Genomic DNA, 23,823 nt, shown 5'->3' on the forward strand with positions numbered 1-23,823 from the left:
CCTGGGCCATCAGTTGCAACTGAGGCTGCACCTTCACTAATGGCCTTCCATGGCCTCTCACAGTTCCAAGCCTCAGCTGCTCTTCGTGACCCCTTCATGCTTTCAAAACCAGTACCACCTGGGTAACTCTTACACATTATTAAGTCCAGCCACAGCCCAAGGTAACCTTGGCTATCTCTGGAACACAGACTCTGTAGTCTCAGAAAACACTTCCCGGAAGATGTCAACTCAATGATGCCGGTCACTTCTTAATCACCACTAATTTCTTAGCTCCAGCTAACCAGCATCAATAGTCCCAGTAATGCAAAGTTTTCACTTCAGTACTTCTGGTATCTTGTTAATCACAGCTGATTCTTCAGCCCCAGCTAACCAGAACCACAGAATCTTCACAATCCAAAATAGCAATGGCCCTGAAAAGAGTCTTTAATTTTCCCTCTGAAATTTCACAAGCCAGGCCTCCATTTTCTGCACTGTTCTCAACATTATCTTCCAAGCTCCTACCCAATATCTCACAGAGCCCTTGACACAGAATGGATCTTCTGGCCCAAAGTTCCAAAGTTCTTCCACAGTCCTCCCCAAAACATGGTCAGGTTGTCACAGGAATACCCACTCCTGGTACCTGGGTCTTAGGGTTTCTATTCCTGCACATACATCATGACCAAGAAGCAAGTTGGGGAGGAAAGGGTTTATTTAGCTTACATTTCCACATTGCTCTTCATCACTAAAGGAAGTCAGGACTGGAANTCAAGCAGGTNAGGAANCAGGAGCTGATGCAGAGGCCATGGAGGGATGTTCNTTACTGGCTTGCTTCCTCTGGCTTGTTCAGCCTGCTCTCTTATAGAACCAAGACTACCAGCCCAGTGATGGTACCACCCACAAGGGGACCTCCCCCTCCCCCCTTGATCACTAATTGAGAAAATGACTTACAGATGGATCTGGTAGAGGCATTTTCCCAACTGAAGCTCCTTTCTCTGTGATAACTCCAGCCTGTGTCAAGTTGACACAAAACTAGCTGGTACAGTTGTCTATAAAGTATCTGCCATGTGATAACTGGTCAGAAAGAACGCTAATAAATAATTTATAGATTATAATCATCCTTATTGCCTAACAGCCTGGCATAAGGTAAAAATCACTTATTGCTATCAAAATTTTAACTTACATAAATGGTTTGTGGATTGTTTTAGCCTATAAGTTTCTAAGTTTAAATATTTTGACCTTGATAGTTTAGCTCGTAGAATCTTGTGACACAGACTGCAAATTAAAAGACAAGAAATTCTACTCTTAGCTTGTGCACAGGTTTATCACAAAGTAATTGATTTCTTATCTTCATATGTGGCTTTATTCTTATTGTTTGTTGACTTACTTAAAGTTAAATAAGTTAAATAAAAATTTTTATGTTTAACTCTTCAGCAAAAGGTTAGCAAGTTGATTTAATAAACCTTCATCTGTAAAATGGCAAACTTGGACCACCTAGCCTTCAAGTATTTTGAAAAAAGTGGCTAGTGAAAAATGAGATCCAGCATTGGAGATAAAGCAGTTGGCAGTAGAAGACACATCACGTTTTTAGTTCATGAGCAATGTCTAGGTCTTGGTATGTGCAAACATCAGCTTTTTTAAACATTAGGTTAAATATGCTTGTCAAATGTCAAGAGCTGCCAAAGTTCTTAATATTTGTAACCATTTCAAACACTAACCTTGATTGGCAAGGGGAGGCAAACCATTTGGTTTTACTCTGGTGTTCATAAACACAGTGCCCATTGATAAGAAAATATCTATTAGTACTGGGAGCAGATTTGCATTACTGCAAAACTAGAAAATTTTGGATATTACTGCTTTATAGTGTTCATATTTTAGAGTCACTTTATAGGTTCACTTTCTCAGACATGAATTGCTACGATCCATCCTTAAGTACCTAATATGTATGTACTTGAGCTTCGATATAACTGATTACTTTTAAGGTAAAAATTTTAACCTACTGAATTTATATATTACATGTTTTCATTAAATTATATTGAATTCATGTATAGTTATGAATCATGACAAGGTTTTAAGACAACACTAAATAAATGAATATTTTACCAAAAGAACTGGGACTTAATGCCAATTTCTTTTTTGTTTTTCATTTTTTTATTAGATATTTTCTTCATTTACATTTCAAATGTTATCCCGAAACTCCCCTATACCCTACCCCCTGCCTTGCTCCCCAACCCACCCACTTCTACTTCCTGGCCCTGGCATTCTCCTGTACTGGGGCATATGATCTTCGTAAGACCAAGGGCCTGTCCTCCCATTGATAGCCGACTAGGCCATCCTCTGCTACATAGGCAGCTAGAGGCATAGTTCTGTGGGGTACTGGTTAGTTCATATTGTTGATCCTCCTATAGGGTTGCCAACCCCTTTAGCTCCTTGGTTACTTTCTCTAGCTTCTTTAGGGGCCCTGTGTTCCATCCAATAGATGACTGTGAGCATCCACTTCTGTATTTGCCAGGCACTGGTATAGCCTCACAAGAGATAGTTATATCCGGGTCCTGTCAGCAAAATCTTGCTGGCATATGCAATAGTGTCTGGGTTTGGTCGTTGTATATGGAATGGATCCCCGGGTGGGGCAGTCTCTGGATGGTCCTTTCTTCTGTCTCAGCTTGGAACTTTGTCTCTGTAACTCCTTCCATGGGTATTTTGTTTCCCATTTTAAGAAGCAATGAAGTATCCACATTTTGGTCTTCCTTCTTCTTGAGTTTCATGTGTTTTTAAGGCCAGTTTCTTAAATCCTACACATACACCTTTTAATTGTATGTTTGCTATTTTTATGGTTTCGAATTTATGAAGTACAATAGATTATAAATGTAATGTAGGAAGAAAATACAAACAAAATGATCAAATACTATAGCGAGGAATATATAATTGAAAAATTAACATTCTGCTCCACAGAGTCGATTACTACTATTTTGTGTATATTTTAAAAGCACAGTATGGACACATTTATGCACAGTCGTACTTGCATTGACAAGGTAAAAGTTTGGTTTTGTCACTTCTTTTAAAACAGTCTCCATATTAGTCCAGATTAGGTTGCCCTTGAGCTCAAAGCCACAATACTCATGCTGCAACTACAATGTTATGATTATGGCAAGCACCATCACACTGGATACCTTGCGAGGATTTTGTATATACACGTTTGCTTTTATTGCTGTTAGATTGGTTTGGGTTTTGGTGTATTCGATACCTACATTCTTGTTGACTTGGTACATAGTAAGTATTCAAGTTTGAAGAACTGGGTTCAAATGATTCCTTCTTTAGCCTCCCAAGTAGCTAGAACAGCAAGTGTATGCCGTATGTCCATCTGGTTGTGTTCTTTTTAAGAAAAAGAGGTTAACTTTTCCAACACATCCCTCTTGTATTAGAACATTTGAGAAGTAAAAGACATTTGTTTGTTCTAGAAAAGCACTGTGTCTGATTAATGGCCTTGACCATGTTTCTGTGGTGCACTGTCCTACAGCCATGTTAGTCACAAAGAACTCCTACAGAAAGTTCTTAAAGGTTATGTTTAAAAATCTGGCTAAGCTGGGCAGTGGTGGCTAATCCTAGCAGTGGGGAGATAAAGCAGGTGGGATCTCTAAGTTCTAGGCCAGCCTGGTCTACATAGTGAGTTCTTGAGCAGCCAGGGCTACACAGAAAATCTCTGCCTCAAAAAGCCAAAAGAAAAAAAAAAAGTAGTAGTAATAAAATCCAAAGAACCATACTTACCTTGGACCTACAGTATAGCCTATTATTAGTCTACAAATTCAAAGTACATTTACTTACAAGATCTGTTGCAGTTTAATCCAGTCAAAATTAATATTAATTTCTTCCATAAATATGTATTTATGACAAGATGGAATTAATTATAATGAGTTGAAATATTTTAATTAATTTCTTTTATATACATGGCTGTTTAGTCTGCATGTATGTCTGGACATCATTACGTGTGTGCCTGGTGCCCCACAGAGGTCAGAGGCATTAGATCACCCAGAGTTGGAGTTACAGTTGTAAACAGTGGTACATGTGGAAGTCAAACATAGGTCCTCTGCAGAAGCAAAACAATGCTCTTAACCTTGGAGCCATCTCTTCAGCCCTAGTATTTGTCTTTTATGAGATTATAATCATTACTTTTAAAGACATCGCAGAAATATTTTCCTTATTATAAAATATAAAATTATTGACTTGAAATGTTTTAAAAATAGGCACTGGGTTTATAACTTTGTGCCGAAGCAGTCATCTAGTAAACATTTGTGAAGTCCTGGGTTTGATATCAGCACTTTTCACACACACTCAAAAAAATGTAAAAAAAAAAAAAAAAAAGAGATGTTTTTAAATTTATTTTATTTACAAAAAATGTAATAAATATATACAAGTTCTCACTAAGCACTCTCTCACTCTCTCAAAAAATTTTTCAGAACAAAAACACAAACTGAAACCAAAATATACAATTTAAAGATATTTAAGACAAAATATACCATTTTGAATTCGTTTTTTGTTGTTCAACTACTCCCAGGTGTGGGAACCTATCCTAAAGTATAGGTAATACACCCAGTGAGACTCCATTAAAGAAAACTAATTTTTCTTTTGCCAGTAGATATCAGTTTTAGATTGCTTCTTAGTGGTGAGACCATGTGTTCGTACCTTTTTAGTGCTTGGATCTTGTCAGACTTGAACCTGTGTAGCACTTGGACATTCTGTCCTACTCTTTGTGAGTTCATCAGTCCCATTGTGTCTGGAAGAGCCATCACCTCTGGCTCTTACAGTGTTAGCATGTCCTCTTCTACATAGATCCCTGAGCCTTGAAAGGGAGGGGTTTGATGAAGGTATCTCATTTAGGACTGAGTGCTCCAGAATCTTTCACTGCATGTTTTCAGGTTGTGAGTCTCTGTATTCATTTATATTAGTACCAGTCTGCTGCAAGAAGCTTCTCTGGTGATAGCTGAACAAGACAATGATCTATAGGTTAGTGTAGCTGAATGTTATTAGGGAGTCATTTTATTCATTGCTGTGTTCTTTTAACAGAATAATGTAGTAAGTTTTCTCCCAGGCCCATGACCTATCTAGTCTCTCACTTTGGCTACTTTAGCATTCTCAGGCATGGGTTCCATCTCTTAGTGGGTCTTAAATCCAATCAGGTAATGGTTGGTTGCTCTTAAACCATTTGTGCCACTATTACACAGTATATCTTGCAGGTATCTCACTATTGTAAATTACAATGCTTGTAGCTAGGAATAAAGCGTCGAGTTAGGTACCAGCTTGAATTCTTTATGTTCAAGGCATGTGTTAAGTGTTATCTTTGGCAGTCGGCCCTTACCATCAGATTGTGGAGAGTAACCAATAGCCTTGGCAATAGTCTGATGGTTGGATGTTTCTAGGGCACTACTTTGGCCAATAATTCAACAAGATGTAACTTATTGCTGGCACTGGAGGTTTTACTTGGTGACCTCTAAGGTGTCTAATTGAGGCATGTTACCCCTATTATTTGGTGACTCCATTTAGATTTCTTTCATACATATATAGATGTAGGTTTCTTTCACATATGTTTGTATATACATATATGTATACAGTAGTAGATTTTCATATGGTTTTTCAGGTGCCCTTTAGTATTAGTTGTCCCTCCTCACATTCACACTTTATCCTCCTCTTTCATACCTCTCCCTATTATCTTCCTAGTCTATCTTCCTTTTGTCTCTTCATAACAGTATATTCATATATTTCATTTTCCTTTCTTTAGGAGACACCTGCCCCTTTGCAACTGCCCCCACGGCCACCCACTAGTCCCTTACTAGGTATCTAACTTCTGGGGCTACTAGATTGTATCATACATATTAAAAGCTAATATCCACAAATAAGAGCATAAAATATTTGTCTTTTAGGTTCTGAGTTACTGCATTCACGATGATTTTTTTTTTTCTGGCTCCATGAAATTTTAGCAGAAATTTTCATAATTTCATTTTATTTATTTGTTTATTTACTTGCTTGCTTGCTTACTTACTTAATTTTTGGGGTTTTTTTGAGACCTGGTTACTCTGTTTCAGCTCTTGGCTGTCCTGGAACTCGATTTGTATAAAAACCAGGCTAGCCTCAAACTCACCGCGATCCACCTACCTCTGTCTCCTGAATGCTGAGATTAAAAGCATGTGCCATCACACCCAGCTTATTTCACTCTTCTTAACAAATGAATAATATTTCATAGTTTAAATGTTCCACATTGTCATTATCTGTCCATCTATTGGTAGACATTATGCTATACCATGTTATACCAACATCTATGCTGTTTTTAATGTTTGCTATTATGAATAAGCACCAGTGAACATGGGTGAGCAGGTGTCTCTGTAATGAGATGTAGACTCCTTTGGGTATGTGCCCAAGAGTGGTATAGATGGATTTTGAGGTAGATTCATTCCCAGCTTCCTCATTAACCACCAAACTAGCTGATGCACTCCTACTAGCAAAGAATAAGTGTTCCCTTTTGCTACATCCTTGCCAGCAGCATATGTTGTCATTTGTTTTATTCATCTTAGTCATTCTGACTGGGATAAGATGAAATCTCACCATAGTTTTATTTACATTTCCATAATGGCTGGGCTGTTGAACATTTCTATTAAGTGTTTCTTATCCATCTTTTGAACGTACCCCATTTTTAATTAAATTTTCTTGATGCTCGAGTTTGTTTGTGTGTTGTTTTTAAGTTCTTTATATAGCATAGATACCAACCTAAGTCTGATGAATTTTGACAAATGAATGCATCTGTAGTGACATATGTTCCTACACTGTATATGTGAGTAGGCCGTTTTCTCTGCTACCACTTAATATTTTCTATTCTTTTGGTTTTTAGCAATTTGATTGTGATATTCCTACATATCTGTGCTCTGTCCTCATTGGTCTCCTCTGTTTAAAATCTGCCCAACCTCTTGTTTTATCTGTTGTTGCTTCCACTTCTATATACCTTAAACATGTTTTTTGTTCCATGGAAACAATTGTTACTTTTTGTTTTACCTTTTTTCTTTATTCTTCATGTTGAATGTTTTCCTTAATCTTTTTTTAAATCCTTATTTGTATATGTCTATGTACATGTGCCAAGAAGTCACTTAAAGAAATTGGTTCCTTCTTCACTATCTGGAGCCCAAGGACTGGCCACATGTCATTAGACTTGATAGCAAGTGCTTTTATATATTGAGTGCATCTCACCACCCCTGTGATTATTACTTTTAAACTCATTCCTCTGCCGTGTTAATTTTGTTGTTATATTCTGCATTGAACTTTTCATATGAAGCATTTCCTTTTCAGGTTTTCTGATATTTTCTAGAATTTCCATTGGTATTTTCTAAATTCTGTTTTTTTTCTGCTAGGATTTCCTAACCTGTTGTTGTTGTTGTTGTTGTTGTTGTTGTTGTATTAAAACATCATGACCAAGAGAACTTGTAGAAAGAAGGATTTATTTTGGGCTTAAGGTTTCAAATAGATCAGTTTCCATCAGCATTGGGGATACCAAAGTGGCAGCAAGCAGGCAGACATGGTTGTAGAATAGCTGAGACCTCACATCTTGCACAGCAAACAGGAAGCAGAGAGAAAGTCCCGCAAATGGTGCATGGCCTTTGAAGCTTCAAAGCCTATGTCCAATGACACACCAGCTCTAGCAAGCTGACACTTCCCAAGCCTTCCCAAATGCCAATAACTGAGGACCAAGTCTTCAAATACCTGAGACTAATGGTGGGCACCTCATTAAAACCACACACTTTCATTCACTGAACATAATTTTAATAACTGTTTTAAAATCTTTTGTGTCCTGTTTGTCATATATTTCTTGTAATTGATCCTGTTTGCTTATATCTCTCTTGGGACTGCATGATTCTTTGCTGTTCTTGTGTACCAAGTCACTTTGGTCTATATGATAAACAGTGTATATGATAGATTGTTACGGCTGGATTTGGTCTGGTTTTTCCAGTGTTTTATGTTTTCAGTCAACAATTATCTAGCCCAGACTCAATCTACAAATTCTCTGGGAGTTCAAATAACTTTTGGGGAGGTGGCTATTGTCTGGTTGGAATGTTCTAGCTGGTTGTACTACTTATAATATGCTCTATGTATGCTTGGTTCATAAGTGGGACATATATTTGAGAAATATAATTACCTAAAGTAGTTGAACCGGTTTGAACATTTTTATCTTTGTTGTTGTTGTTGTTGTTGTTGTTGTTTAATAGAACTTCTAGAACTTAGAGTCATAGTTTTGTTAAATGAAAATATTTATGGGTATTTGAATTATAATCTCCTATTTTGCAACTAAGTAAAAAACTGTTCTGTTACTTTTCTCTTTTTTATAGATCGAGCTGGGAGCATTAGTACTCTTGACTCATTAGACTTTGCAAGATATTCAGATGATGGTAACAGGGAAACAGATGAAAGAGTGGCAGGTAAGTAAGTCTGGAAAGATAGATTTATTATGTTGGAGATACCCCAGTTTTCTGTTCCAGTGGCATTAGGAGATTTAGTATAAACCTACAATTTGCTAAATTTTCCTTGTGGCAAGCTGTTAACAACTGCTGTAAAACCAGTTTTATGTTATCAGTTGCATAGTTGAAAGGTAACTAACTATACCTTAGCTTCATTCCCTTGATACTCCCACCAGGGCCAACATTCACTTGTGTCTATCAGTACAACTTTGGAGTTTTCAAAGCTGGGTGAAATATCTCTGTTCTGCTTATTAGGTTAAACTTTGCTTTGAGTTCAGTGAACACACCATAACTCTCACAGTTGTTTCCAGAAATTCTTGATTTTCCTGTGGTATCTGGTTCAACAAGGTCTTCCAGGATCCTGCCCATTCTAATAGAATAATATCTTTTCTAATTGCTTACTCAGTCCAGTTTCCTCCATTCCCATCCCCAACCACTTCCTTATCAGTCCTTCCAAATACATATCAATCACCACTGGATCTGTAGGGACTTCTGAGGGCCAATTTGTCTTATACTGTATTTTGTCAGTACCATTTGATTCCAGTGAAAATTTCCTCATTATCTACTACAGAATTTGCCAGTGGAGAAACTATGGCTCTTTGAGTGCAAATATCTGGTTCTTCAGCGTTGTGGCTTCCTATCATTGAAGTCATTCTACTTAGTGTTATAGGAATTGTTTTTATAAGACTTTGGCCAAGAATTAGACATTGAAAGCAGGATTTAAGCTTCAATGAAATGTAGGCATTCCTGAAACAGTAGGGCCATACAGATAGAGCTGTGAAGGCAAAATGAACCTAGATCTAGTCTTTCTTGCACTTAACTGGGACAAGTTTGTTAAAGCCAACACAATGCTTACCTACTATAGTCATTATAGTAAAAATAATTAATTCCTGAGGCTGGAGAGATGGCTCAGTGCTTAAGAGTATTGACTGCTCTTCCAGAAGATTCAGGTTCAATTTCCAGAAGCCACATGGTGGCTCACAACTGTCTGTAACTACAGCTCGGGGAAATCTGACTCCCTCACACAAATACACATGAAAGTAAACACCAATGCACACAAAGTAAAAATAAATAAATGAATTATGAAATAAATAATTTTTATAAGGTCCTTGCTTGCTCCAATCTAAACACTGAATGCTTATTGTCTCGTTGAGGTATACCACCTATCCACAAGAAACTAAGGCCCTGGGAGAGATTATATAGACTTGAGTAGTGGAGGTAGGCTTCAAATCCAAATAGCTTCACAGCAGAGCCCACAGGTAATTAAATTGTATGCTACCTCTTAATGTGAAAGATTAGGTTTGACCTAATTAAAAATTCCACTGCAGTATGTAATCTCCATTCCTTGCCTAAGACTAAAAACTTGATGTTTAAAAATCACAATATTACGTAAGTTAGGGGAGAGGGGAATGATTGTTTTTAGTTCAACCAAAACTAAGAAGACTCAACAGTATAAATAATAGTAATGTTCATTTAATGAAAAGGTCACTAGAAGAATTTAGTGTGACCTCTTATTCTTTACAGCTACTTTGTCGTGAGCATAATTTAGCAACAGTCATCAAAACAGCAAATCAAATCAAATAAGCCATAGCAGCTAACAGCTATACTCTAGCACTTGGGAGCTGAGGCAAGAGAATTGCCCTAGATAGAACACTAGCCTGGGTTGCACAGTGAGACCCTAACCAAAGAAAGAGAATTTAAAAAAGAAAAAGCCTTATAGATCATATCTCTAATGTCTAAATTAGCAAATCAAGTGGTAGGTTAATTGAATAAACTCAGGATTGGTTTATCCTACTATATCATTTGTATACTAGTGTTGTTATATAATTACATAGTAAATATTTTATGTTATAGAGTAAATATGTGGATTTCAGGGGAATTTTTTTGTTTGACATGGGTTGATTGTCATGCATCATAGGCTATCCTAGAACTCAGTATGTAACTTGGAATGACCTTGAACTCTGACCTTCCTTGCCTTACCTCCCAAGTGCTGAGATTACAGTTATATCCCACCACTACTTATGTTGCTGGACTGGGGATCAAATACAGGGCTATAGCCTCAAGACCCTGTTTAGTTTTTGCAAAGAGTCAGTATAGCAGGTTTTATGTCTATATAGTTACATGCTAAAAAAATAACTCTTGCCAACAAGTTGGCTACATAATTATGTTCCTTAATTTCCATTTGCAATTAGATCCCATCAGATTGAACCTGAACACAGAGTTTCTTGTTATTTAGGTATTTTTGGTTTCTAATTAGCAGAAAACATTGTTAAGAAACAAACTTTGGGCCATTCCATCTTCCTTTGTGTCAGAACAGGAGTGAGAAGGTTAGTAATCTCTCCTCCAGCTGCTTCCTGATGGAGGAGTGGACCTCATCCTCCACACTGTGACACAACAAAGAGTAGAATGTGGGACTGAAGGGTTAGCTCAGCACTTTAGAGCACTGGCTGTGCTTCCAGAGGACCCAGGTTCCATTCCCAACATCTGCTTTGCAGCTCACAGCAGGCCAGTCCATAACTCTCATCCCAGAGGCTCCAGCACCCTCTTCTGGCCTCTACAGGCATCAGCAATGCGCGTGGTACTCAGACATTTGTGCAGGCAAAACACCTATACATAAATATTAAACAACAACAACAACAACAATATTTTGAATGTGACAATTTTGATCTTAGATTTTTAATCTAAAAAATATATTCTGCCTCTAACTTATGGGAGATAACCATTTTTTTTTATTACTGTACTGTGCTGATATGCTAATGAATGTCTCCATTTTCCTTAGAGAAAGAACATGTTATTCTAGAAAATGGTTTTCATTCTTGTGTGGAACCAAACCTGTGTATGTGTGAGGCTTTAAGAAATTAATCACGTTTTCCAAATATTTTTATCTTTTTTTACTAATCATTTGTAGTAATTTAAAAGTGAATCAAAAGACCACGATTCATGAAAGATGGTTGCCCTGTCATCTGTTGTTAGATCATATGGAACCCTCAATAATATAGATAACACAGATCCAGAATCCATTATCCTATTAATGTGGATCTTTTCTAACTTTGTATGGAGCGGAGGACCTGCTTTTTCTTTTTTTTTATTTTTCTTTTCTTTTCTTTTCTTCTCTTTTCTTTTCTTTCCTTCCTTCCTTCCTTCCCTTCTTTTCTTTTCTTTCCTTTCTCTTTCTTTCTTTCTTTCTTTCTTTCCTTCCTTCCTTCCTTCCTTCCTTCCTTCCTTCCTTCCTTCCTTCCTTCCTTCATGGTACAAGTCTCAGGTAGCCCAGTCAATCTTGTACTGTGTAGCTGAGGCTGGCTTTGAACACCTGACCTTCCCACCTCTACCTCCCAGGTATTGGATTGCAGACAAGCATCACCATACTTGAATGACTGTTAATATTTATAGGACAGATATTTGTTTTCTTGTCACTTTTCTGCTAAGTTAAAAAATATAGTTATTTTCTAGGCCTGTAGAGTTTTTTTGTTTTAAATAGACACCCCACCCCCATCTCCATCTCCAGAGATTGGATGGATGGATTTAGGACTCATTCATATGCTTTCTTACTGAGACCTATCCTCAGGTTTAGGGGAAGACTAAATGTTAGGCATTCTGCTCAGTATTGATAGAAAATATTTAATACGGCTAACAGTCCTGTGAAATAAGTAATGAAATCTTTATTTTATAAACTAGTAAAATGATACTTCCAAGATTTGCCAGTAACAGAACACAAATTTTATTTCCAAAGCCTACAGTGTCTGTTAGTATAAGCTGTACCTCTGAAAAAGTATATATTTTTATGGATATCAAAATTTCATTTTTCCCAAATAAAATTAATTTAACTTAGTCAGCTTATTTTAAAAGAGGTAAAAGACTGAAGCTTTTTATTGTTGGGAATTTTTTTTTCATTAAACTATACATTTTAAATTGAACTGTACAACATGGAAGTTTTCCTCGACCCTTCACATGCACACAAGTGTCTTTGTGTCTTCACGTGAAAGGTTGTATACACAGTTATCCATACATGTCACACATTCAACTATATACATAAAATTGATACTAACATGTCAAATGAGCTGAATTCTGATTGTATCAACAAATGACTAAAGCTTTTTTAAAGATAAGATAGATTCATGATATTTGAATTGCTGTTATTTAGCTTATTTTATGCATTTTGAGCATAGAAGTGAGTAGTTTTGTCATCAAGCAGTTTGTTCCTTGTTGCAAGATCCCTTTGGAGTTGATAACAAGGGCTTTGATCGCTTTAGAACTGTGGCTAGGAGATAACTCAGCCCATAATGTGCTTACTTTGCAACCATAAGGACCCAAAAGGAACTGCGCGAGCTTCATTCTTAGTACTCATTTAAAAAAACAAAATCGAAAAACAGGTATGCATAGTGTCATACACCTATAATCACAGTACTGAGGAGGAGGCCCTGGGACTCTGGCCAGCCGACCTAGCCTACTTAGAGACTTCCAGGCCAGTAAGACACTGTCAGGAGAACAGAATGGATCACACCCTAGAAACAACATGGAGATTAGCCTTTGCCCTTCACATGCAGCAAGTGTCTTTATACCTTCACAAAAAGGCTTTTGTATACAGTTTTACACACAGGAGAACCTGCTTCACAAAATCCATCTTTTAACATCAAAGTTGCTGGTTTGGTTCTTATGTTTCTGCCTGCTAGAGTAAAACTTCTATGTTCACACACTGGTGAAATCCAAAGAGACACAAAGCTGCTTGCTTGCTAATTTTCAGGGAAAGATCCTCCTGAATGCTGGAGAAAGGAGTCATTGTTGGTCGATTCAGCACAGATTTATTGAATACTCATCCTGTTTTCCAAGTGGTATGTTGTTCGCTTCTAAAATGACTCTCAGATCTTGCCTGTGAAGTCATCAGTCCCTATACCCTGAATAACAAATACTTAGTATTATCCATGGTCTTGTTTCTTGGTTAATGGCCAAGGCAATATCTGTATCCCTTTGCCTTAGTATCTATCCTCTTTGTTTTGCTTGTTTTAGTGAGACAAATCTGTATGAATTAGATTGGCCTCAACTTTATGATTTCCCTCCCTTAACTTTCTGAGTATTGAAAATGCAAGCATACACACACACAGGGCCAGATTTTTTTTTTTTTTTTGAGACAGGGTCTCATTAGAATACCATTGGCTGTCCTAGAACTCACTATGTAGACCAGGCTGGCCTCAAACTCATAGAGATCCACCTGCCTCTGCCTCCCAAATGCAGAGATTAAAAGCATATGTCACCATTCCTGGCCAGGAATTTTTTCTGAGAACCCAATTTCTCTTATTTTGTGTATCTCCCTAGTTTAAACAAACAAACAAAAAGTGTGTATGTGTATTCTTTTCTATTAGCAGAACCTTTGATTTTATTTTCTTATACTGAACTTGGTAGATGAATCTTATTTTTAGATATTATTTAAAGTTGGATTGGTATTCCAACAGGTTAGATATAACATTAATGAAATTGATTTACCTGTAATTTGTTACCATGAAATTAAGGTAGTATTAGAAATAGGAAAAAAAATATTGTAATGGGTGTATATGTAAGTTAAAAATAAAGGTAATGTTCATTAAATTTTTGTAGATTTCAGATTCCGAAGATGTATCTCATGACAGTGTTAGTTCCACAAACAAAAGGGTAGTGGTGGGGCTTATGGGTAGGAAAGTTTAGAAAGATGAGGTTTTCTGCAGAATATTTATTTGGCTTTGATACTTGGGTATCTTAATATTAGTATATTATTATTAATTGGAATTAATAGCATAGTATTAATTAGTGATTATTAATATATAACATCACAGAAGTTTGACATTTGAGCAGTTACAGAGATAGTTGAAATGAATTGCTAGTTACTACAGGATTAGATTCAGTATGATTTGGACATTTATTGATGGTAGGATAAAGACAACATATATGTGATAAGTAATCTCCAAGTTTCCCTTTCTTGGCTTCCAAACCAGTTCAGTGGATGGATGTACCATTAAGTGGGCAGAGACTACTAAGGAAGACCAGGTGTGAGAAGGAAATGATGTAATTCAGTAAGACCAAATTCAAAACTTAGGAAACATTCAAATGGACATGTCTAGGAAATAAGAATGTATCTGGTGAAAGGGTTTTAAGATTGTGACCATCAAAGCCACAGGCATGCATGTCATGGGTTAGGTAACATGAGAAAAGGCCCAAAGGTGATGATGAGAGAAACCAACTTCAAGAAGTGATAGAGGAACCTGAACAGAAAGAACAGTGAGGGCAAGGGTTTCTTCCCTGAAAGGTTTGGAGGAAGGGTCTCACATCAGCATAAATCAAGTTGAAAACAAGCATTGTAAAATAGTTGTACTGGGTTGGGACCTAGGGTAAGTTAACATTGCTTATACTGACTTAAATGTTAATACACATACATGTTTGTAGTTATTACATCACCTTAGTTCGGGTTGGTCAAGTAGAATGAGTAGATTGGTTGTTAGCTCCTACAGCATTTTATACACATAAGCACACATGCACACCTTCATATACTTTTAGAAAGAATGGTAATTTTAAGAACTGCATAGAACTTGTTCCACAAAGTTTATCTCCTTACAGGGTACTCAATTTGCACTTCAATCCAGTGTTTTAGGAGACAAATTCATGTATGTATTAATATTGTGTGGCATTAAGAATCTTTCTTGACAGTGGGAGGGAGAAAGAAAATACAAAGTATACATGTATAAAATTGCCAGAAAATCAAAGTTTAAACTTTTAAGAAAAATATATTAATTCTCCCAAATCTGTATTTGCTTGGTTATATTCTACCTTTTATAGAGATGTGCTATAGCTTCAAGCATAAAACTCTGTCATTTAGAACCTGTGTTGTATACTAAGAAACATGCAGCAGAGTGAATTCATTTTGGAAGTCTGTCTTTTCAAAGCATTGGTATCTTCTAATGACATTGGCAATATGTATGTAGATGTTTGTAAAATTATAAATTCTTGCCGTCTGACATGGGTTTTCTGGCTTTCTGTGCCTATTCACTCTTTGTTTCGTTCCTGGTCACCAGTTTAATTTGAGCATTTCCCACTTTGTGTTTTAACCAATTTCCTCCCTTCCCTCCCTTCTCCCTTTTTTTTTTTTTCCCTGTCATTCTGGTGTAGGGCATTTCTGATCTGCAATTGTTCTGTAGTATATTTTGGATAATTTTAAGCGATATTGAGAGCATAATATCTATACTTTAACCTTATGTATAGTCTAGTTAGGTGCTTTTTTCCAAAAATTTCATAGAATTTTCCATTTTTTTAAAAAAAATGAACAAATTTCTACATAAATATATTCAGTTATGTAAATAATCTGACTTTAACAAAACCTCTTAAAGTGTTTCAAGGAATTGCAGTTCAGGGGAAATGTCTTAGCTTTGCTGCACAGAAGTGCTTGCAGATCAGCTTTGCTGACTACCAACGGCACGCAGTGACTCAGTGCCATCCTAGCTGTGCTTTCATTGCTGCTGCAGCTAAACTCTGTGCATCAAAATAAATGGCCGTCATAGCTGTGATTCAACTACATCCTAAGTTTTTATTGAACACATGCAAACTGAGTGAATCCTAATTTTTCCATATATTCTTAAAGCTTTCCTATATCTGATCCATCTCATCTTTTTTTCTACCAGTCAGTCAGGGTAAAGTTGTGTTTCTTAAGATGAAAATTAAACTCCTTAGTTTTTATGCAAGTCTGTAATAACCCATCTGTGACAAAGATCAATTAATTTCCCGAGAGTTTTAATTGGCAGAAGTAACTCTTGCACAATACTTATAAATTTTAAGAAAACTTCCTAGTTAAGATACATGCAGTTCAATCTTGTTCCTGATAAATAATTCACAAAACTCAATAAGAAATTTTCCCAGCATTCATGTTATCTTACAATCAGACTATATAATACTCAGAGAAATCTTTTAAGTTTATTAATCTCTCTTAAAAGAGAATAATTTATTTGAAGACCTATTAGAACCTTTTAAATTCTACCTAATTTTACATCACACAGCTATTTTAGAGGTGATTGGTATATTTGTAATAGTTGCATTAGGATTAAGTCATTTCTGTTTTTTGGTATTAATACTAAATTTAAACATTGAGGCCTTTTTATGTGTGTATTTAACCTCTGCTTGTTTTTAGAAAACATGCTTCCTTGGAGGAAAATGTATAAGCATACAACATTTGTTACACATTTAAATGTAACTCTCAACTTAACAGGCAGTCTAGCCAATAGTTTCTACAGTTACAACATTCTAAACAGTACATTTCAAAGTAACTTAAATTCCTTTTTTAAGGCTAGTTAGTCAATTTTCATATAATTTTTACCTCCCTTCCTTCAAAATTATGTTAACCAAAAATATTTCATTACATTTTCTTAACCAGATTGGCTAAAATAGAAGTACCCAGATTATTACATTTTTAATTACCTAAATAAAAGTATTGTATTTTAATAGCTGTATTCCTTGTCAGACAGCTAGAACATATACCCCTAATTCTGCTAAAACTATGGAAAACGATCACCAGTTTGCTTGCAAATCAACTCTGCTGCATGCGTTCACAAGTTTCATAAAGGTTGCATGCTTTCTGTTTTCAATACAAATTGTGTTTTTTTCATACCCATCTTTGCTTTTTATTTTTTTATTTTTGTTTCCCTTTTCTTGGTTGGATGCCTGTGTATGTTTAATCCAAATCCCTGTCCAGTCCTGGAGTTTGAACTACGGAAAGCCAAGGAGACCATTCAGGCCCTCCGAGCCAACCTAACAAAGGCTGCAGGTGGTGTACATAAAACTTTTTGAGCCCTTTCCCACTTTTACAATGTAGAAGTAGCTGGACTATTTTTAAGTATAAAATAGTAAAACATTATCTCATTTTATCTCACCAGAACATGAAGTTCCTTTACAGGAACGAAAAAATTATAAATCAAGCCCTGAAATTCAGGTGGGTGATTGACAACACCAGTTATCTTCCATACATAGTGTCAAAGGGACAAAGCTCACATTTTCCTGTCTGTCTTTTTTAACTTTGTTTCCAGGAGCCAATCAAACCTCTTGAAAAGAGAGCTCTCAACTTCCTAGTCAATGAGTTTTTGTTAAAGAATAACTACAAGCTTACATCCATAACCTTTTCAGATGAAAATGATGATCAGGTAAAGTTACTGTTTTAATTTAATATCTACTTTTAATCTACTTTTTCTTTAACTTGATTTTTAACACTTAATGCCTGTAATAAGAGTCCATGTGGGTAGTTTCTAAAATCAAAGCAGGTACTACTCAGTTTAGTATTCAATTGGCTCACAAACCTTTTTTATTTAAATAAACCTTTTTAAATACTTACGTGTTTTTTTTTTCCAGGTAGCTTTTTATAGCCTGATAGTAACTGTATAGCCCCTTCATGTTTGTGTTCATTCAAAAAGTATGTTTTTCTAAAACTGAGTAATTACTTGCTTTTAGTGATCATTGCAGACTTAGAAATTAAGTTTAACTATAAAAAAACTTTCTTGAGTAGCACTGTATGTAATTCAGATGTTCAGTAGCAATGGTTGGAGGTTTTTTTGGTTGTTTAATTGTTTTTGGTTTAGTTTTGCTTTTTTGTGGGGTTTTTTTTTGTTGTTGTTTTGGGGTGCTTTTGTTGTTGTTTTGTTTGGGTTTTTAGTTGTTTTTTTTGTTTGTTTTGAGACAGGGTTTCTCTGGGTAGTCCTGGCTATCCTGGAATTTGCACTGTAGATCAGGCTGTCCTTAAACTCAGAGATACACTCCTGCTTCTGCCTCCCAAGTGCTGGGATTAAATGCTGGGATTAAAAGCGTGAGCCACTACCACCTGACTGGAAAATACTTTAAATATATATATATATATACATACGCACACATACATACACATGTATCTGTTTGGTTCTCCGAGTAGGAACCAATTATTCTTCTGATAAAATGTTGAAGACAAAGAAATGATTGTTTTATTATCTCTCACTCTGGAAATGTGACCCACAGCTTACTATCCTGTGGGTCTGATAGAATTTAGACGTTGTAGAAGTAAATGCCAGAGAATTTATTATGAAGAAAGCAGAAGGCTGTCATTTTTATCTTTTGCTATTCACTTACTTTTGTGGTGTTAGAGATTGTACCTTACACATACTAAGCAGACTCCCTACCTCTAAAGCTGCATCCTCACCGCCCCCCCCCCCCAGAGGCCAGTATTTTAAGTGAAAGTTATTCTTTTGCTTCGTAATATCTCCTGTGGTTATTTTTATAGAAATGGAAGTTCTCTAAAAGGACATAGCTGTTTATTTACTTCCTCAATTAAAATTACATTTGTCAAGACTTAAATGTGATATAGTTAATTGTGTATCATTTAATAATAAGACACTTTCTGAGAATAGTAGCAGTCATTCAGTGATTTCACCATTGTGAAATTCGATGTAATAAAATACACTTATAGAAACTCAACAAAGTACTATAATTCTACAGTGATGTCATTCATATATGAAGTCTATTGTTGGTTTTGATGTAGTATGTGGCTTATGCTTATAAATATTTAATTATCCCATAGTAACTTTACTGAGCTTGTACTATGCAGAAGACATTAAAAATTTACCTAACATGATTGCTGTGGGTATAATTTAGGTTAATCATGTTTTGATCATTAACTTAACAACATTTTAAATGCAAGAAGTATTGAAAAGTGAAACAAAGTGTAAAGGGGGAAAGAGTAACAAACAACAGAGAGAACAGGTCAAACAGAATAAAGTATCTTTAAGCCTAGACTTGTCAGTTCTGACTTTTAAATACAAATAATTAATCCTACTCAGGTAAGAGGCAGACAGTATCAGAGATGTCAGTAGTACTCTCTCACTATGTGACAAGGAAATGGCTTAGTAAGATATAGATGCTCTATGGTCTTTCAACAGTTGATTTGACATTAATAAAAATGGAAGTGGAAAGAAACTACAGTAGCCAAAGCAACTTTATGATAAAGAACAAGGAAGACTTAAATCATGTACCTTCCAGCCTTAAAAAGATAAGACAATGAAAACATATTATGTTGTTGTGTAGACGGGTATAGTAAGGAACCTATTCCAAAGTAATACAGAGGTAGACATGTACACAGCCTGTTGATTTCTCACAGATGCAAACTTGATCCCATACAGGAAAGATAGCCTTCTTACACTTAGTATAGAAAAATGTGGTGTCCATGTGCCTTCCAAGTAGGTGTGAAACCACATTCCATATCATGTGAAAGCGAATTCAAAAGGGATTTTAATATGAACCTGTAAAGCTTATAGCGATAAATGAAAGAGTGGAAAATCATTACAATTTTGAGAGGTTCATAAGATTTCTTAGATATGACACCAAAATCATGATGTGTTTCAGATGTACTGTCATCAAAATAATGTTTCCTATTTTTGAAAGATACTCCTTGCCAATAAGATGCCTCAGCAGATAAATGTGCTTGCCACCCAGGCCCAGCAACCTGATTTTAATCCCCAGAGCCCTGGTGAAAATGGAAGAAAAGAACTGACTCCTGTGTTCTATGACTTCCATATTCAAGTCATGGCATGCATGTACAGACACACACACACACACACACACACACACACACACACGATAATAACAAATTCTTGAGACTGGAGGGGTACCTCAACAGTTAAGAGCTTCCTGTCTTCCAGAGGACCCAAGTTGGGAAATTTATGTCCACCTGTAAATCCAACTCCCACCCTGGCCTCTGTGGGTATAAACAGACATACACACAGACATACACACATACACACACACACACACACACCACAAACCACAGACACACACACACACATGTGCGCAGCATTCCCTTGCACAAGCACATAGACATAAATAAAAGTTAAAAACAATTAAGAACACTGTTGAGTAAAAAGACAAATAATGTTTGTTCAAAGTCAACAAAGGATTTGCTAAAATTTTCTAAACTCTAATAAGAAATAAATGTAATTTTTAAAAACATTAACAAAAGAATTATATGTGCTTCACCAAAAAAGGTATCTAGATGAAAATAAGGTTGTGAAAGACACTCATCACTTTTTCCTTCAAACATGAACATCCAGTGAAATGCCCCAAACTTAGGATGGCCATGAAGACTTGATAGGCTGGGCCTGAGTTAGGTAGATTGCAATAAAGTGATGTATGCTATATTTGTTTATAATTTATATAATCTAAAATGTATTTAGTTCTTGTAAGCCATCATGAGGCCTTTAAAAATATTTAACTTATTCGTAGAAAAGTCCTAAGAAGTAATGAGTATTATACCCGTTTGGTAGGTGGCCCCTTTAACCTAAATTAACTGATAATAAAAAGCAGTGACTAGGTATGCTGTATTTACCTCTGATTTTCTCCAAGCCCCTGACTTTAATGCTCATATCAACTCCATCTTCAATTTTTAAGCATAATTATTCTGTTATTTAAGGAAGCCATTAAAGGATTAAATGCCACATTTATAATATATGACTATGCTAAAGTTTTTCAGAGTCTCATGAACAAATTGTAATAACAACTTAATACTAAGTTATTTTAATTTTAGGACAAGACAGCATAGTAAGAAAGAATATCAGTCCGTGATTTATTACTATGTAATTGCATACAGCTTGCCTAAAAATCTTTGCCATAGAGTATTCAAGATAACTCTTTTTGTGGTTTTAATGAAGTTGATTTATTCTGGATTATAGGGAATGTTTCAAAACACAATGGATTTATAGGTAGCTATTTGGGTTCTTTAAGTTTCCAGAGGCATTTTTACTAATACAAGTTAGATTTAAACAGCTATAGCAATATCTGTAGGTTAAGTTGGTTATTAATTCATTAGAGAGAACAATGACTGTATGCAGTGTGGGATGATGGAAGAACACCACCACTAACCAGTCTACTTTTAACTTATAAGTATGCCTGATGGACTAAGCACTTAGACTTTTCCTGCCCCAGTAATCAAACTCAGGATTTCATGCATTGTAGACAAGTACTGTAGCATTGAACTCCGTTCCAGTCCATCTTTGATAGGTTTAACTTTATTATTAACAGAATTAAACAGAAAGCATAAAATTGTAAGAATAATAATTGTGCGGTGTAAGAGTAACTAGAATATACACTTTGGGCTTTGTTGTTGATTGGTTTTGGTTTGTTTTGCTGTTTGGAGACATGGCCTCACTATGTGACCCTGGTGAACCTGGAACTCAATACTGGCTGGCTTCAAACTCACAGATCCATGTACCTCTGCCTCCTTTGTGCTGGAAATAAAGGTATCGCATCATGCCCAGCACACTTAAACATTATAATAAAACTTTTACCTTTGGTTTTTCAGGGTAGTAATACATAAAATGCAAGATAAAATTACCTTAAAGGTTTTTATTATTAGTTACATTTGTGTGTGTGTGTGTGTGTGTGTGTGTGTCTGTGTGTCTGTGTGTCTGTGTGTCTGTGTGTCTGTTTATGTATATGGAAAAATCAGGAAACAGTTTTCTGGAGTTCGTTTTCTACCTCTACCATAATGGTGCCAGGGATTGAAATCAGATCATCTAATTTGGCGGCAAGTGTCTTTGCCCACCAAGCCACAACCCAGCTTCTCAAAGGTTTGTTGTTGTTGTTGATCTAGATCTAATGGGGATTTTTGTGTGTGTGTGTTCTATTAGGATTTTGAATTATGGGATGATGTAGGATTAAACATTCCCAAACCCCCAGACTTGTTACAACTTTACCGAGACTTTGGAAATCATCAAGTGACTGGGAAAGATCTTGTGGATGTGGCCAGTGGAGTAGATGAAGATGAATTAGAGGCTCTTACACCAATTTTAGGCAACGTCCCTCCAACCCTTGATACTCCCCTGCCTATAGAGGTGAGAAATACCAGTTAAGTACTCATTTCCACAAAACATATTTATGTAAAGATGTTCCTATGAGATCTTGAGTTTCTGCTTCTTTTTCCTGCTTTGATTTTTAGAACACCTTGCTAGTACAGAAATTAGAAGATAAAATTAGTTTATTAAATAATGAAAAATGGTCATTGATGGAGCAAATCAGAAGGCTTGAAAGGTTAGTACTTAGTTGTTATTTCTAAGTCCTAAATATTGTGTTGACATTGGCAGGTTATATAGCTAGCTATATGAAGCAGGATTTCAGTAGTAAGGCGCAGTATTTTTCACATAGCTGTTATTTAAGCCTTTTAATTATTTTCTGTATTTAAAATAGCAAAACATCTCCTTTCATCAACAAATTAGATTAATGTGGTGTTCTTATACTTAAGAAGTTAGATATTTTAACTTCACCCAAGTCTTGTCAGTTTCAGTAAAGTAACTCCAAATTAGTGGCATTCATACTTAGCCATTATATTTACATTTTATAATACTAAGTGGGTTTGATGGGGTGATCTCCCTGTTTCAAATGGAGATTTCTCTAGAGCAGGCTTCAAGGCTGTTTCTCCTGGTTGATACACAGCTACACTTTTAAGTCTAGGAAGCCTCAGTGACTCTTGTGCAGAAGAGCCTGGTCACTCAGGAGCTAATTGACTTTAAGGTTCTGCTTATATTCACTCCTTCTCTGGGGGGTGGATACTATTGCCAAAGCTTTGAAAACTGAAATTGTTCTCTGGGCATTTTCTTTCTTCAGTGAGATGGACATCCTCAAAACTGAACACTTTGCCACCCCAGCAGTTGGTGATTCTGTTCAGCCTTCCTTGGTTTGGTCTTCCCAAAAGGATTCTGAAGACAATAGACAAAGTCCAGTTGTAAATAGTTCAGACCAGGAAAAAACCAAGGATATTCATCTTGAAATACCAGATGCAGCTGATTCCTTTATTCCTAAAGAGAATTCGTCAGGCTCTTTCCCCACTAAGGAAAGAGAAGAGCTGCCACCTTCTTCTGTATCAAATAAAACAACGCTCCATTTTGATCAGCCCAATAGGTTAGTGTGCATGCTATGCTTTGACCTGTGTCTTTCATTATTGTGCATTGGCAGGCTAGAAGAACTTCAGTTAATATTGGAACACCTTTTGCAGAGTTATAAATTTTTATGTTTGATATGCTTCACACATAGAATATATATCTCAAAACAGGACAAATAATTATTAAATTATATCAAAGAAAAGAAAACCATAAATTGACCAGTTCTGTCTTTGTTAAATGCATAAGGACATAAGTAACGTGTAGTTAACTAAGTGCTCTTGGCCTTCCCCTCCATGCTTCTATTTTTTTCTGTTATCAAATTCACATTTTAGTGCTGCATAGTTGTCTGTGCTATATAACCAAACAAGACAAAATAGTTTTGTTCTTAGTCGTTTTTTCTATATCTGTTTCATTACTAGTATGCATTAATATTCTCTTAATTCGTTTATTTTTGCTGGATT

The 23,823-nt window shown here is 36.0% G+C and overlaps 1 protein-coding gene across 10 annotated transcripts in view; it reads left to right on the plus strand.

The window, feature by feature from the left end:
* The window catches only part of Relch (RAB11 binding and LisH domain, coiled-coil and HEAT repeat containing), a 90,547-nt gene that overhangs the window by 7,100 nt on the left and 59,624 nt on the right, over positions 1–23,823 (plus strand). For 7 of the 10 annotated variants that reach the window (XM_021197684.2, XM_021197681.2, XM_021197683.2 and 4 more), the window contains exons 2-8: positions 8,340–8,429; positions 17,173–17,244; positions 17,354–17,409; positions 17,504–17,617; positions 22,115–22,318; positions 22,423–22,514; positions 23,088–23,381. In XM_021197684.2, the coding sequence (XP_021053343.1) occupies positions 8,340–8,429; positions 17,173–17,244; positions 17,354–17,409; positions 17,504–17,617; positions 22,115–22,318; positions 22,423–22,514; positions 23,088–23,381 (922 nt within the window). Of the gene's footprint in view, positions 1–8,339; positions 8,430–17,172; positions 17,245–17,353; positions 17,410–17,503; positions 17,618–22,114; positions 22,319–22,422; positions 22,515–23,087; positions 23,382–23,823 lie in introns of those variants that run through there. The other 3 variants (XM_021197685.2, XM_029538326.1, XM_029538327.1) reach the window with 2 other exon arrangements.

Source organism: Mus pahari, chromosome 5 (assembly GCF_900095145.1).
Source record: "Mus pahari chromosome 5, PAHARI_EIJ_v1.1, whole genome shotgun sequence".
Lineage (NCBI taxonomy): Eukaryota > Metazoa > Chordata > Mammalia > Rodentia > Muridae > Mus > Mus pahari.